The sequence below is a fragment of the Zosterops lateralis genome (assembly GCF_965231275.1).
Source record: "Zosterops lateralis genome assembly, chromosome: 13".
In the NCBI taxonomy this organism is placed as follows: Eukaryota; Metazoa; Chordata; class Aves; order Passeriformes; family Zosteropidae; genus Zosterops; species Zosterops lateralis.
Window position 1 is genome coordinate 10,381,524 of NC_139773.1, and position 16,749 is coordinate 10,398,272.

At 39.5% G+C, this 16,749-nt stretch overlaps 2 protein-coding genes across 2 annotated transcripts; both read left to right on the forward strand.

Annotated features, from left to right (window-relative positions):
• Positions 1-4,703: 4,703 nt before the first annotated feature.
• AFG2B (AFG2 AAA ATPase homolog B) lies at positions 4,704-12,302 on the forward strand (the record flags this gene model as incomplete). Its single annotated transcript, XM_083871222.1, has 8 exons — positions 4,704-5,780; positions 6,820-7,005; positions 7,620-7,784; positions 8,287-8,496; positions 8,912-9,139; positions 9,991-10,125; positions 10,809-10,934; positions 11,597-12,302. The coding sequence occupies 8 exons, from the start codon at positions 4,704-4,706 to the stop codon at positions 11,747-11,749; spliced, it is 2,280 nt and encodes a 759-aa protein (XP_083727348.1). The 3' UTR covers positions 11,750-12,302.
• A 1,418-nt stretch (positions 12,303-13,720) lies between these two features.
• On the forward strand, positions 13,721-16,573 carry LOC310914890 (normal mucosa of esophagus-specific gene 1 protein). The gene is made up of 4 exons (XM_083871386.1): positions 13,721-13,837; positions 14,123-14,211; positions 15,057-15,117; positions 15,723-16,573. The coding sequence occupies exons 1-4, from the start codon at positions 13,796-13,798 to the stop codon at positions 15,789-15,791; spliced, it is 261 nt and encodes an 86-aa protein (XP_083727512.1). The 5' UTR covers positions 13,721-13,795; the 3' UTR covers positions 15,792-16,573.
• Positions 16,574-16,749: the final 176 nt, after the last annotated feature.

The following is a 16,749-nucleotide window of genomic DNA, read 5'->3' on the forward strand; positions in this document are numbered from 1 at the left end:
GAGATCTGAAGCACACACAATATCTGAAGTACAGGGACACCATAAACACCATGGCACTGAGACAGTTTTTGTTATATTCTTGGTTCCTTAAAAAAATTAAGGCTAACAGTTGAATTGCTTTTTGCACATCAAGCACTGAGCTGACATTTCCATGTCATCTATCATGGATGCTATCATCTATCAGATGATATCCAGAATCATCTATCTGGATGCTATAAAAGTGACCCGTAGAAGTGACCCTTCCCTCTGATTGCTCTTCCCTTCATTCCCCTCTGTTCTCATAGCTGTATACTGAATTTAATATTCCATTTTGCTGCTAAGTCTCTCAGGTTTGTAAGGCCCTTCTCTAATTCTCAACCAATCTACTCTCATTCCTATACTGAACACCACACAAGGATCTCACTATTCCATATCTAAAAGAAGATTTAGTGAACCACTGGATTATATATTTCGCTGAAACAGATAACTAAGCATCCCTAAGCAGTAGTCAAAAGGTGCTAAAGACAAATATTGACAAATTGAAAAACGTATCCTGTTAAATTATCTGCATCTGTCCATTCTCCCTTCTTTGAAAATCTTTCACCTCAAAGTTTCAAGAGAAGGGAATGTGCAGTTGGGACTCCAGTCATTCCCACAGAAAGTAGAGTCTTAGCATAAAATCCTTTCCTTGGCAACTTAAGACAAGTGAGTTTCCACTGGAAGGCTCCAGGTGCAGGCAAACATTTTTCCTGATGCATCTGCCATGATGGCAATTACTTCCAGTAAAGACGAATGGTGTCCACCTGAAGTGCAGTAGTTTCACTAAAACTTCTGTCAGCAGGCAAAGATTTTCCACACTGTGAAGCCTGGGCCTGACCCATCCCCTGGGCCCTGCCCATCCAAAATTCCTAACTGCAATGGGAACTTTTTCCATGTAAAGATACAAGACTGGATGCTCACTAGAAAATTAAGTAAACACATTGAGGGTGGCCCTCTCAGAAAGACATGCAGACATACAAAAGCTCTTTCCACTCCTTTTCTAAGCATGTCTCTACTATTTATTTATGAGGTTTTGTTATAATAAAGCCTGGTGTTTGAAATGTGCAATATCTGGCCTAAGTGTAATGCAGCATTTATACTTAGTCAAGGAACCTCCACAAATACTAAAATCCTGCCCTAAAGCATATACATTCCAGTTACTTTGAACCATCCCTGCTTGATTAACAAATAATCAGACTACATCTACAAATCCATCTACCATGAAAAAGACTATGTTAAAAAATAGAGTTAACTTGTCAATTTAATATGAAAATTTCCATTCAAGATAATAGCTAGGGTAAAACCTACTTTAAAAAGAATCAGCTTAATATTTTATTTATTTTCTATGCAGGGAATTATTGTAATAAGATACAATTATTCTATTTTGTGAGCTATAATAATTGGGAATTTTGAACATTAGTCCACTAAAATTCAATACAGATATTAAGGAAAAAAAAAAAAAAAGAAAGAACAATGAAATGTTGTTCTTGTTTGTAGAACCTTTAATAATTGTATGTTCTCCTTTAAAAGAAGTTAGTCTGGTCCACTAAATGTGGAAAAAAAAAAAAAAAAAAAAGACCATTCTTCCCCAGAAATAGAGAGTAACAAGCCCAACAAGAAAAAGTAATGAAGCTGAAAATTATTTGAACACTCACTGAGCCAGTTTTTCAGTTTCATATTAGAAATGGAGTGAAGACAATGCTGAACAATATTTGATTTCTCCAAGAACTGATGACTACTCCCTCCAAATTATCAGATCTGAAAGGAGAAATACAGCCATTCTTGAAGATCAGCTGCCATCTAGTGAATGGTGAGAAAACTGTTTAAAACGTTACTTTCAGTTTTTTGTCAATTTAAACTAGATTCGTGGTGGAATATTTTTTGCCACTTTGTTTCTGTAAATGTTGGGGTCTGTAAATTATTCAGGAGCATGGCTACTAAAAGGTATGCATTTGAAATGAGGGCAATGTCACTCAGCAAAGTTTTCTAAGAAAATATATAAATAGTGTATGTGTGATTCCATAATTTGTTCAAAAAAAGACAATCCTGTGCTCTTTCAATAGGACATACTAGTTTTCTGGGGGCTTCACTTCACTATACTAAAAAGAACTGAACTACCAACGTCTTAAAGTAAAATAATCAGTATCACAGCCATAAAATACAATAAAAAACTTAAAGAAGTTTAAGTTAAAATTTACTGAAATGTGCTCATCAAGCAACAATAGCTGAGTTTTTTTATTGGACACCAACTTTTGTTACCTTGTTGCTTAAGATTAGATTTGCAGGTGTTTTCCTTCTCATAAGAAATCAGAATTTCCATATGTTATAATAAATTTGTTAGAAAGAACCACTATATATGAATATAAACCACAGAGCTCATTGCAAATATTCAATTTTCCATGCTTTTCTTTCCTAAACACAACTTTCTAAAACCAAGCAGAGGGTCTACCACTTACAGTCTGAAACTCAGAAACACGAATCTGCCATTTTAAACAGAGCATGTTTTTTGTTTAATCGAGTACATACTTGAGGGCACTCGTGTTTATGAGAACCTTTGATGGAAAGAAATAAAACAAGAGAATATGTTTATAAGACATTGGCTTGAAAATATATTTGCCTTCTTGGAATGAAAGCTCCTTATAATCTTTTGTCTGTACATTCTCTGGACAGACATTAGTATGCCCTACACCAAATACCTGCTGAGTCTACATATTCCATATAAGCATATTCCACATAAACATTTGCATATGTGTGCAGTACAGAACTGTGCTATGAAAAGAAAGATTAAGTAGATATCCAGGAGCAGAGGAATAGAAAATAAACACCAAAATGAGAAAATTTGGTCATGAATTGAAAAGAAATGCATTACAGGCTCTTTTACACATAATTAGGCTTAAAGAGAAGACTTGCTGGTTTTCACACCGTGCAGCCCTACAAAATTCTTGTGAGCTCCTATTCAGCATTTAGAATTATGATGAACTGGTTCTCTTAACACTGTCTGCTTTTATCCACATGGCTTACTGAAATATTTTGTGTACAGCCTTGGTTCAGTAAGGAATGTGATTAACCAGGACACCATCACAAAGGTTTCCTTACACTGCCCCTCCTGAGGCCTTCAGAATACAATACAGGACCGATGATAGCTGTGCTGTAAACCTCGTTCTCTGGGTTTTTGTGAATTTAACTGTGCCTGACTAGCATCGAGCATTTGGGATCGCAATTCTTGTATGTCTGTGGTCTCCAAGTCTGTGTGTATTCAGCACATGTGTGACTTTATTTAAAACAAAGCAACTTTCAAGAATAAAACTATACTCATACTAAATTTTATCTTGTAGCCCACAGCACAGACAGACCTCCTGGAAAGTTTTTATTAAAATGCCACACAATTCACGGCACAATCTAAGGTGAGGGACCAAAACTTTCCTTAAATGCTGACTAAGCATTTGTCAGAGCAACACATTGCAGCGGTTTTACCAAATTTTGAATGAATATCTGTGTCTTAATTACTTGCATCCGCAGCTGCCTTAAGCCAATGGTGTGGCTTAAGAAGCTTTTTAGCCAGCACCCAGAGCTGATTTAACTGTGACTGCTGGTGACAAAGGAGCAGAAGGAAGCCCTGGCAGGGGCACAGGAATGGGGAAACCCAACATTTGGGGACATGTTTAAGAAGCACTGAACAAGTGGATAGCACTGAGGAGACAAAAAGAGGGCAAAGAAATGAGGGTGGCAAACAAGCCCTGTCATGGCCGGCTCTGTGGAGAACAAGCCAGACGAATATCAGAAAGGGTGTTTAGTCTGTGGGATGAGGGTATAAGAGTCCTCAAGACACAGCAGTCACACACAGGCATTGCTCTGACAGCCCTTCAAGGGCAGCCCCAGGGCAGTGGCTGAGGCAGGGGTGAGGGAGGTGGCAGACATCGAGCACTGTGGCCAGTTCTGGGCCCTCAGCTCAAGAGGGACATTGAGGGGCTGGAGCAGGTCCAAAGGATGCCAACAAAGGTGGTGGAGGGCCTATGAGGAATGGCTGAGGGAGCACTGAGGGCTCAGCCTGCACAAAAACAGGACCTTAGCGCAGGACCTTATCACTCTATAACTCCCTGAAAGGAGGCTGTGGCCAGATGGGGTTTGGCCTCTTCTCCCACACAGGAGCAGGGGCCACAGTCTCAAGCTGCGCCAGGGGAGCTTTAGGTTGAACACCAGGACAAATAATCTTCCCAGGAAGGGCGATTAGCTATTGAATGAACTACCCAGGAATCACCGTCCCTGGCTATGTTTAAGGAGAGCCTGGACGTGGCACTGAGTGCCGCGGTCAGACTGACAGGGTGGTGTCAGGACACAGGGTACATTGGATACTCTCGGCACTCAATTCACACCGAATTCACTCCGTGACGCTGCGGGGGCTGAGGCGGGGCGCAGTGCGCGTGCTCCGCTGTGGCGCAGGCGCGGGGCCGCCTGTCAGCGCGGGAGCGGCTCCGCTCGGCTCCGGTCGGTCCCGTCCTGTCCCTGCCCGGGGTCCTGTCCTGCTCCTGCCCGGGGTCCCGGGGTCTGCCATGCCGGGCGGCGGCGGGTCTGCCATGCCGGGCGGCGGCGGAGGGGGAGCCCCGCGGGAGGGGAGGCGCGGTGAGTAAGGAGCCGACGGGCCCGCCCCAAACAAGGGGCTTGCCGCCTCCCCGGCGGAGGCAGCGATGGAGGCGGCAGTCTTAAAGCTGCTCCCGCCGGACCCGGGAGATGAGGGCACGCAGCGGTGCCGGCTGGGCCCTGCCGCGCTCTCCTTCCTGGGAGCCAGGATCGGCGCCCCGCTGAGGATCTCGGTGCCCGGCGGCTGCTGCGTGTGCACGGCGTGGCCGCGGCAGGACCTGGCGGACGGGTACCTGCAGGCCGACCTGAGCTGCGGCACGGCGGGGCTGGCGGCGCGGGGCCTGCGCGGGCTCTCGCTGGGCCTGGGCCAGCTGCGGCTGCTGCCCCACGGGCCCCTGAGAACTGCCACCGCCAGAGTGGTCCTCAGGAGCGCCGCGCTCAAAAAGTCCACTCCCCGAGCGCTGCTGCAGGAGACAATCAGAGAACTGCTGAGAAATGTGTACGTTTCGCCTGGTTACGTTGTTACTGTTGCCCCAAGCCCCGAAAATCCCGTGGTGTATATTGAAATACTGTCTATGTCTCCTTGGGAGGAGGGAGCTGGATTGATAACTCCCCAGACAAGCATAAAAATTAAGGAGGTGATCACTTTAGAGTGGTACAGGCATCTGTCAGAAGACACTGCAAAAGCTTCAGTTGCAGGACTGGATGATGTGGCGAAGTCTTTGAAAGAAATGATTGATCTGCCTTTCCGCTTTCCCAAAACTCTGAAGAAGCTGGGTCTTTCTGTCCCCAATGGAGTGCTGTTAATTGGGCCCCCGGGCGTAGGGAAGACTCTGATGGTAAAGGCAGTAGCAAAGGAGCTGGGGGCGTATCTGTTTGGTGTTAGTGGCCCAGCCCTCCATGGCTCAAGACCAGGAGAAGGTGAAGAGAATTTGCGAAGAATCTTTGAAAAAGGCAGAGAGATGTCAGAGGAGGGCCCAACCATTCTCTTTTTTGATGAGATTGATTCTCTGTGCCCAAAGCGAGGGAGTTCAAACAACGCTCCTGAAGATCGCATTGTTGCCCAGCTGCTGACGCTGCTGGATGGTGTAGGCAGTGAGGGAAGGATGGTCATTGTCGCAGCCACAAACAGGCCTGATGCCTTAGACCCTGCACTGAGAAGACCTGGCAGATTTGACAGAGAGGTAAATAAACCCTGTTACTCATGCACTCACATTTTTCTTTCCTTATTGAGGTGTAAGGGGGCTATTAATAGTGTTTTTAATGTCTTCTAGTCATGTTTCATAGTGGGATTCTACAGGTTTGGGGCAGGTGTCTTGTTTGTGTCTTTAGTTTGCTGCAGCTTGGGTGTGGTTGATTTGGGTTTTTTTACTCAGAACACTGAGAGCTCCATATAGTTGAAAATGGATGGGAGGAGTCTTTTTGCTTTATCATAAAGACATTGACCTGATCTTAAGGGGATCTGTTTGCTTCCAGATGCTTAGCTTTACAGGATTGGATTTTTTCCATTTAAATCCGAGATTGAATATTTGTGATTGGAGATTTAATTTCTCCTTTAAAATTTATTGTAACAGAGAACTAGTAACCTGTTGTGTCAAAACTTCTATTCGGGTTTCAGTAACAGAGATTGGGTCTACTCTGGAAAACTTCCCTTAGCTTAGTAGACCAAAGAAGTAAAACATAGGCAATTATGCAGCACACAGTGCTTGTGCTTGTATTGTTGATTTTCCTGGCTAATCCCACTCCTTTTAGTTACTAGTTTAATCAAGTTCTTTCATACTTTCATAATTATAATTTTCATTATTTTTTGGGATTTATAGGTTGTCGAGATGCATTTTTATTATGATGTTTTACCAGGTTTTCAATAATGTATGAATGTTTATCTATTTTATTTTTTACTATCACATTAGTCTAATTTAGTGCTTGTGATGTAAAGAAATTATTACTTCAGTGTTACGGGACTTGATAAACACTATCTGATAGTGTCTGATAAACAACTCTTTATACAAACACTATTCACTTGGAAAGTAAATGGTAAATATTTGTCATTTGTATAGTGCTGGTAATAGGTTTCCTGTAAAACTCTTTAGTTGGGATATAATTATATATTCATTTTCAGTAGCCAATATAAAGCAGAGATAAAATTGCTTGCCAAGGTCTATAAAACAAATGAGTATGGCAAATTGTCTACATAACATTTTTTGTTTATTCTGTTTGGTTTAGCTTATTATTGGGACCCCAACAGTTACCCAGAGAAGATCCATCCTGCAGTTGCTTACATCTGACATGCCCATTTCTGCAGAGGTTGATTTGGCTAAGCTGGCAGAGATGACCACTGGGTATGTTGGAGCTGACCTTACAGCACTCTGCAGAGAAGCTGCTATGCAGGCTGTGTCCCACAGCTCTTGGGTATGGTTGCAAATCACTCAAGAACAATGTCAGTAATATTTGTACTACCCCTTCCTCATTAATACTTCACTTTGAAAAGCTCAACAAGTTGAATACTCACACCAAGCATATTATAAATAGAAATATGTTATTTTTGCTCGTCCTTTTAGTTCTCACCTTAGTTCTGTTGCTGCATCTCAAGGTTTAATAGTGGCATTTGATAGCCTGAGATAAAATGTAGCACATTCTTCAGTGTATAGTGAAAATAGATTTTGCAACTTTTTTATTTCTATTTATAAGATTGTAGGATGTGATATGTGTTAACCCTGAAAGCAACTATTTGATTTAGCAGATTGCTGCCTAATGGAGCTATAATTTAGGGAATAATATTTTTCTCTGAAACAGTAATTTTTGTTAAAATTCTTTTTTTCCTGTGTAAAAACTTGCTATTAAAGAGGCTATATTTTACTTTATTTTGTATTTTTGTGTCTGCAGTGTTTAAGCTCATTAGGTCAGGAATTTACTTCCTTATTAGTTGTATTTAGCCTTATGTGAAGTGCTCTGCACATTAATACAGCACTTAAGTATTGCATTAAAATGTCGTTAATATGCTCTGTCTGGGGTTTTTTTTTCAGGATTCAACTGAATCTGAAATCGTGATTAACATGGGAGATTTCCAAGAAGCTTTTAAAAAAATTCAGCCATCCTCTTTTCGAAGTGCAGTTGGACTAACGGAGTGTAAACCTGTCACTTGGGAGCAAATTGGTGGTCTTGAAGATGTGAAATTAAAGTTAAAACAGGTAATGTATTAAACTGATTTAGATAAATGGCAAATTTATAAGATGTGCTCCAAGGTATTTTGTACGCTGCATTATGAAAATTATTTCTCTTGCAAATTACATAATTATAAAATAATTATAAACTGTATTTTAAAGATTATTACAGGGTTATTACAATGCTTGAGTTAGAAAACTTGCAGGCACAAGATACCACCACCAAGCACAGTAATATGGGAAAATAGGCATGGTTTTAGTAGCTGAAAAGTACTTGACTTGTAGCCAGATAATTTGTCCATTCTTGAATATTTATCCAGGGATGGCTCTTGGCTGTTATCTCTTCAGGATTGCTTTTAGTTCTGTTTCAAATGGAAAAATAAAGCAGGGAGCATTATATGAAGAAAGACTAAATCAGTATTCTCTGATTTCCAATTCATGTTTGCATCAAGGAGGGGAAATTATGTATTTGGCGGTTTTATTGATTGCTTCTTACTAAGAATTTCATTCTTTTTTTCTGTATTGACAGAGTATTGAGTGGCCTATGAAATTTCCTGAGGCGTTTGCCAGGATGGGCCTGTCTCATCCCAAGGGAATTCTTCTCTATGGGCCATCTGGGTGTGCCAAGACCACGCTGGTGAGGGCTGTGGCCACGAGTTGTCACTGTTCCTTTCTCTCTGTGAGTGGTGCTGACCTGTTCTCACCTTACCTGGGAGATTCAGAGAAGATTTTGTCTCAGGTACAGTTTTTAATTTGTGTAAGGTTCTGTAGTCTATTTTTGCTTGATTTTTGTAAAGTTGTTAGTTAGACCTAAATTTTGTTGTTGAAAAGATAATAGAGCTCTCATCTGATTATAAAGTAGAAATGGCTTACAGATTCACATGTAGATATAGTGAGAATCTATCCCTAAAATTATACCAGTGTTAAACTTTGGAAGTATTTCTAACCTTTTGTTTTCAGTTCATTTAAAAATATAAATAAGAAGCAGAATTTGCCAATAATAAATGTAAGCCAGAACAGCTGTTAAGAATCATTACAAATGTACCTTTAAAGATAAGTAAAATACAGAGTATATGTAAGTGGGATTTTTTTTTTCACCTTACCTGATAGAATTCAGTCATTAATGTTTTATTTTATTAACATTTGTTGAAAAGGTTTTCCGCCAAGCAAGAGCAAATACTCCAGCAATAATATTCCTGGATGAGATTGATGCTATTCTGGGCTCTCGGGCACACTGCAGAACTGGCCATGGTGTCTCAGAGCGGGTTCTTTCTGTTCTCCTCAATGAAATGGATGGGGTTGGGCTGAAAGTTACAGAAAGAAGAGGAGGCAGACTGCAGCTTGAGGCTCAGTGCCAAGAACAAAGTGATGAAGAAAGAAAGGTATTTATGTTCCCTTTTCTGTATAAGAAGAATGAGAAGTGCTGTCCAGTTGTTTTAAAAATTTTGGTTGTTGGCATTCACATTTTAAACTTAAAATCCTCAAACTTACAAACATGCAAGAAGCTCTTTTACTCTGTCATAATTACTAGTTTTTAGAAGATATAGGTTGCTGATTGTTTTTATATACACTGTTCCTCAATGAGGCTTTGTTTGAACAAAATACAACAAAATAGTTGGGTGTTCACCTTCTGCCACAAAAATCCCTTTCTTGATGCTGAAGTTATTTTTTAGATTGATTGTGTGATTTTTACTCTTAAACAATTTCCTCCCTGAGCTTACTTTTTATAAGTACTTTCCCTACTTCATTTGCAGTTCTTTCTCACACATACAAAAGCAGCACAGTTATGATCAATTAGTTAAACAAAAACTTGTACCTTCACTTGTCAGTCAATTGTTCACAACATTTAATATTTAGCTTTTTTGTATATAAATTTCTTCTTGTGATGATACTCTCTGGGGGAATAATGAAGAAAACAGTTCCAGAATTGTTAGATACTGAATTTTTTGCATATAAAAAGTTCTTTGTTACAATCTGGTCAAAGAAAAGTCTTTATTTATTGGCAAGGCAGATAGTAATTCTGTTTCTTCTTTGTCATGTAATCTGCCCTGCACCAAGCCATCTTTTTACCTCAAGAAATATAAAATACTAATACTGAAGGGAAAATAACTGTATGTACAATTACATTATCTTTTTGCCCTTCTCCTCTTCTCATTAGTAGTTAACTAATATCTTTTGATAATATCTATCTCAACCATGTTGCACTAATTTGTTTACATGATCTCTTACTCAGCTAGAGTTTCAGGAAACTTTGAACAAAGATTTTATGGTAGTTGCTGCAACAAACAGACCAGAAATGCTGGATGATGCCTTGCTCCGTCCTGGAAGGCTGGACAAGATGATCTATATCCCACCTCCAGATCTGAAGGTATTACACATCCATACGTGGCTTTAAAGGGAGAGGGATTAATTGCCAGCATACTTTAAGAGCAAAGGGCCATATTCCTGTAACATACTTAAGAAGTGATGGATGTTTCACTGGAGATCAGTCACCAAATTCAAGGTACAATGAAAAAGTTTTAAAATAAAAGTTTCAAAGTTTTTTAAAAAAAGTTTTAAAATAAAGAGACTTGTATTTTAAGCATCAAAACCATTTCAACTCTTCTCTAGGTATAGTATTGCATATGGATAATAGAGGAAATGTATATTTATGAAATCAAGCTACAATTCAGGAAATATCAAAATAAGTTTTCTGTCCGTACTTCAAACAATTTTTGTGTACTGTTCCTAAGAGTAGTGTAGCTATTTGTCCTGAGCTTCACAAAAAAAAAAAGTTGACCCAAAGCATGCCAAATCAGGCCTGTTCAGCCTAAAATGCTGTGTTATCATGAAGCAAGGAATGACTGTGAATAAGAGACCTTAAATATATGAGACAGCCGGAAGTGCATTATCTCCATTAATGGGATTTTATTCCATCAAAACCAGATAGTTTTGGTACTTTTCTGGATTTTACTTTCAATTTCTAATTTCAAGTTTGGTACTGCTTTGGAGAAAGATTAATTTTTTGTTTGTTTGGTTTTGTTTTCTTGCATAATATGCACCAATTTACAGGGAAGACTTTCCATTTTGAAAATCTGCACTGAAAAAATTCCATTGGATACTGATGTGTCATTAGAAGATGTGGCAGTCCTAACAGATTTCTTCTCTGGAGCTGATATTGAAAATTTATGCAGGGAGGTAAGAAATATTCCTGCTTCATCTGTGAAATAAAGTCTAAATAACAATTTTGAATTAAAGAGAGCTAACTCACAGATGTTACTAAGCCATCTCTAGTACAGGTTCTTTCCCAGTTTGCATTGAAAATCCAAAGAAAATTATTAAAACAAAAGAACTGAAAAAGGGTTAATTCTTTAAATAAAAGAGCCAAATAGGAATAAAGTCTGTCTGTGATAATTTACCAGAAGTTAAAGAACTGTACTACCCTTTATTTCATGTGGCCCTCTCTAATCATGCTCACATCTAGGTCAATTGCATTCTTTGTACTGCAAGGTACTGTCAAGGTGTACAGCAGGTACTGTCAAGGCTAGAGGGAAATAAAATAGAAGAGAAATCCAGAATTTGAGTTGAGCTGTACAAAAGACAGAAGACTAGTAAGAAAATCCAAATACATAAATGATAAAGGACGTATTGTCTACTCCAGACAGAAAAAGTGAATGACAAAGTTATGGTAACCTTACTTGGATCTTTATCTGTTGTTAAATAACCCTAAGTTATACAATGATGTTTTCAGATACTTTAACTAATGCTTTGTTCCTTGTAAAATATTTTAGAATACTTACAGTATTCTTTGCAATTTAAAGCATAATAAGGATTTGGTTTTTTTGTTTTTTCTTTTAAAGGCTGCTTTGTTGGCACTGCAAGAGAATGGACTTGAAGCAACTGCTGTAAAACAGGAACATTTTTTGAAATCATTGAAGACTGTAAAACCATCTTTGAACATAAAAGACTTGGAATTTTATGAAAAATTCTCTAATCAAGAATTAGCCTCCTGAATCTAAAAAGCAGTGGAATAAGTATTTTTAAATATATTGCAAAGATTTTGAAGAGGTTTGCATCTTTCCTGCCTTTTAATACTGCACTTACTGTGGTGTTCAGGGAGTATGAAATATAGTAAAGTGTCACTTGTGAAAAGTTCTGTAATTTCAATAATAAATTAAAATCTTGTTTGGTTTGGGTAGGTTTATATCTGATGAAGCAAGTTGAGATACTTAGATAAAACACTGTGGAACAGCTTAGTGTTACTGTAGATTTCCTACTTTTGAGTACAAAAATGGCATAATAAGAAAATTTAAAATGTGTTGTGAAGTTTCCAAAAGAAAGCAAAAATGTAAGAAATAGAAAAGCTTTCAGGAAATTAAATGGGAGGGAGTCTCATTCTATATAAAATATAAGATTTTTTTATATGTGCCTATCTACAGGCTTGCTTTCTTACAAGCAGATTTCAAAATACAGTGGCAGTGAAAGAGTTGTCAGTGCTTAACTCCTTGATTTAGGTTTGGAAGTCAGGGGTTTGGGGATAATTTTAGATTAGTTACTGCTCACTGTACAAACATTTGAATTTGAGTAAGCAGATAACAAGTATGTAACCAACTCAAACTATAATAATTTCTTCTTTAAAAAAAGGGAGTTTGCTAATGCAGAATTATTTTCTCCAGCCAGCTGTTCCTTGTCAATACAATTTTGTAAGTTCCCTTCTAAAATACACAGTCACTTCTAAGGAAATTTGTATTACATGTATGTAAGTGTGCATTTTAATTTAATAGAGTAGGAAGGCTTTTATTATTTTTTATTATCTTTTCCTTTTCCCAGTGAAAATGCTTATGAACAAAACACACCACTGTCAAAGATAGTTCCTTATTTTAGCAGAGGTTCAGAAGTTATAAGCCCATTAAAAAATATTTGTTTCTCATAACAGGCAGACTAGGGACTGGACTGAGTGTGGTTTATAGTGAGATGAATCACAAAAGGAAGTTCCAAGGTAGTTGGTGACTGAGGAGGGCAAAAGGCAGTAGTAGAAGCAGTTGTAACCTAGGGAAGGGTTCAGGTAAAAATAACTGCCCTACAGCTTGGGGGCTTTCATCACTGATTTATAGAAAGGACCATCCTGTAGCTTTTTTGGTGGCAACAAATAGACAGTGCTCATGACTTTCCCAAATACACAAAGGATTTTCTCAGCAGCAGTGCTGAGAAAAAGTATGAAAACTGGAAAGCAAAAGAGACAGTGTTTGAGAGTTTGCATTGGAATTACTGAAAGTTGTTACAGTGAAATGCTGCCAGCTCCTTTGCCTCAGAAGATGCTGCTGCTTAATTTCCAGCCTTGCTCCCCAGGAGCACCAGCTGGGCTGATTGCTCCCTGCCATGTCTGTTCCTTGCCGCAGGGAGGGAGCAGAACATGCAGTAAAGGCAGCCTCTCCTTCCTCTCACTGCTCTCCAGTGGGCAAGAGAGAAGGGGAGAAAACAATGTACAGGAGTTGCCTGCTCTCACCTCCGGCCTGCTCCTGGTAGTTTTCCCTTAGAGAGGTATATTGTGAAGGGATAGGAGCTGTGGAGCACAAGGGAATGATGAGAACCTGGGCCTGAGTTGAGTTTTTGCTGCAGCACAACGGGACACGGTGACACTGGGCTCCTCCTTTGGTCACTTACAGGCGCCTCTCCAAGCTCCGAAGAGACAGGCTCGGTCGTCACCTGGGCGAGTTTGCCTAGACACCCTGTTCTTTGGGCAGCTGCCTGGAGAAGGGGACAGACGGGAAGCCAAAGGAGAAATGGAGAAGGCAGGTTTGAGTGCTGCAGTCCCGGAGAGAGAGAAGGACCGGCGCGGGAGGGCGGGCAGGGCGCACCCCGCTGTGTCCCTGCAGGCGCGGTGCCGGTACCGCCGCACGGGGGCGCTGCCGGGCCGCGGGCCCGCCCCGCACGGCCGCCGGGGGGCGCTGTCGCGGCCCTCAGCCCTGGGGCTCAAAGAGCGCGGGGCGGGCCCGGGCGGGCGCTGCCGCCTCAGGGGAGAGCCCAGCCCGCACCTGTCAGCGCCTGCCGCCCGCACCATGAACAGGGGCTTCCTGCACACCCTCAAAACCAAAAAAGAAGTAAGTTTGCCTGAGGGGTCGGGTACCTGCCCGGGGTGAGGGATGCGAAGGGCTCGGGCCGGGGTTGACATTTGATTTCCCGAGGTAATGGGACTCGCGTAAGGTTCGTGTATTAAAAGTGATGTGTGGAGAAGGATAATATAGAGGTAAAAGTGAAATTTGCGTATTAAGTCAGGTGGTGTAAGGAGTACTGTAAAGGTAATGCCCAGGGACAGGTGATCCCTCCTCGCTCCCGGGTCTGCACTGGGACACAACAGCAGCTCTTCTCTCTGTTTTATCTTTCAGCTCATTCCCCTGGTCGGAATATTGTCCATGGCAGCAGTTGGAGCGGCCTCTTTTTCTGTCTATTCCCTACTCAGCAAATCTGATGTGATGTAAGCAAACACTTGTTGCTTGGAGCTTACCCTGACTTTTTCTTATTCTACTGAGTATTTGCCCATCATGTTTTACACAGACAAACAGAACAAAACAAAACAAACAAAAAAAAAAACCAAACAAACAACAAAAAAAATATTCCAAGTTCATATTCCAGGTTCCAGACACATATTCCAGAGTGCTGGGAGTACTGGTAATGACTAAAGTATCTGCAGATTGTAAATAGCAAGGAAATTAATTAATTTGGGGTGTAGTCCAAGTTATTTCCTAACTTTTGATTTAGTAGTTATGTTTCTTCTTTGCTTTAAGTATAAGAAGTTTTAAATGTTCTAATCAAGAATTTAATGTAATCACGCAAGTAGATGAGATGCATGTATATTGCAACCAGGCTATCAACTTGTAAAGAACAATGTTTTATAGTATTAACTTAAAATAAGATAGTATTCCAATGGCTTGGCTGATGGTTGGAGCCAATCCTATACTCTTAAAGCTTTTGGGAGTTTATTTATTTATTTTAAAGTGATTGGAATAGGCATTTTAACTGAGATTTAAGGGTAAATCTCCCCTTATTTTGTGTCTTTATTCAGTTTTGATTTTTCAGCTTGCTGCCCTTACAATGATATGTGAACAGTGCTGGCTTGCTTGATGCTTTGGAAGCTGCAAATAAAGCAAGCCATCATTGATTCCTATCCAGATTTTAAAATATAATGCCCAAACCTGTAAACTTGTGTTTTAGGGAACTCGTTACTTAAGTGAATAGCTCTACTGACAATAGGCTGCTCCTATGAAAATGTGTGCAAGAACACACCTTCAAACATAATTCCTGTTTTATCTTCTTTTAAAGCGTTCACAAGATTGGTGATCCAGAACCATGGGAAAATGTTGATCCCAAAAAGTCTCATAAGGTAATTTGTACATATAATATATGTATAAGTAGCATAAATTTCCAGCACAATGAATCACTTCTTTTAATGTGTAAGAATTAGCAAAATATGAATTGAGAAAAAAAGTGTAAAGTTGATGTATATCTAGTTAAAAGTGGAAAGAAATGCTTCATTCACTACTTTATGTCTTCACCCTATTACCTAATGATAGGGATTCAGCTCTTACACTGTGGGTCTGATCCTAAATTCATACCACATTTCTGGTTGTTGTCCTATGTCCATTCCCACCCCAAACACCCATTTAGTCAATTCCATTGATAACAGTGGAAACTTGGAGTATAGAGGAAGTGCTGTTCACCTGAATTACTGCAGCCTGAAGGAAAAATATCTTCATTTAATAGAGCACTTAGGATAAGGAAAAATAAAATTATTTGGCATTATTACTTGATTAATATCCAAGTAATTTGGTTGAACAAATTATTATGCCACCTGTTGCATATTTCTGAGAGGAAAATGTAAAGCCACTAGAACTTCTTCACCAATAAGTTGATGTTTGATATGGGGGGTGTGAGAGTGGAGTAAATGCTCTCTGGGACTTTACTAACCTTATTTTCCATTTCTTCCAGCTGGTAACAATCAATCAGAAGTGGCAGCCTATAGAAGAGCTGGAAAAGGTCAAAAAGCTTACGAAGTGAGAAGTTTCTGTTGCCTGAAAAAGGTCCCCTATGAATCTAGTGGAAACACTTCTGCACAAACTTGACTACTGAAATCAGTGTGCGGAAATGCTTCTGCTACATTTTTAGGGTCTGCCTACATTTTTTTGGACTCTGGATGAGAAGTTTCATGTTGTTTTAGAAGCTAGCACAGAGCATCCACATAGTCCAAAAATCTGACTAAAAATATTCATTTTTCAATAAGCATTTGATATAAATTTTTGAGTGTTCAGATGGTTGTTATGGTTCGAAAAACCTTCTTAGTTTCAGAATTTGTTTCAAATTAGAATTTCAGGATTTGTTTCAAAATACATTAGTTTTGCCATTTTATTCATTTTTAATAAAATAAATTCTAAATTTATGCATTTCATGTAAATTGCCCAAAAGCCTTTCTAAATTGGGATTCCTGGTATCCTTCCTTTCTATTCTGTGTTTCAATGTTATATAGAGACCAAAGTCATAGCCAGAGGATGTCTTTGTATGGCAGCAGATGTGGTCTTAAAGTGCCCTTGCATTCCTTGTCTGTGTTAGATGTGGGAACAGATTAAGTCAAAACTAATGTGCTGCAAACACTGAAACTTATCCACTGAGGAGTCCAATAGGTTATTTAAGGGTGTATTTGGGACTGCAGATTTAGAACCTCAAACCAAAGAGTCAAGCATGGCTAGAAGGGAAATGAAAATCAATAATATGTTTTGTATTTAAATACTGTTCATGATTTTTTTTTTTTAGTTAATAAAATTAAAAATCTGCATTTTCCAAAACTACACTGTGTTAATTTCTTCTTTTTGTTCAAGGCTGTTCAAATGCAAGTTCCAATGTGTTGCACAATTAACAGTATTTTTGAAGATTTCTACATGCTGTTAGGAATAGCACTTTTATCAAGTAGAAACTAACAGATTAAAATAAGGAATGATTCTATGAAGAGACAGTTCCTCTT

Coding starts and splice junctions, on each gene's coding strand:
- LOC310914890 (XM_083871386.1), top strand. CDS start 13,796: ATGAACAGGGGCTTCCTGCACACCCTCAAAACCAAAAAAGAA. Junction 13,838..14,122: donor CCCTCAAAACCAAAAAAGAA/GTAAGTTTGCCT, acceptor TTTATCTTTCAG/CTCATTCCCCTGGTCGGAAT. Junction 14,212..15,056: donor CTCAGCAAATCTGATGTGAT/GTAAGCAAACAC, acceptor CTTCTTTTAAAG/CGTTCACAAGATTGGTGATC.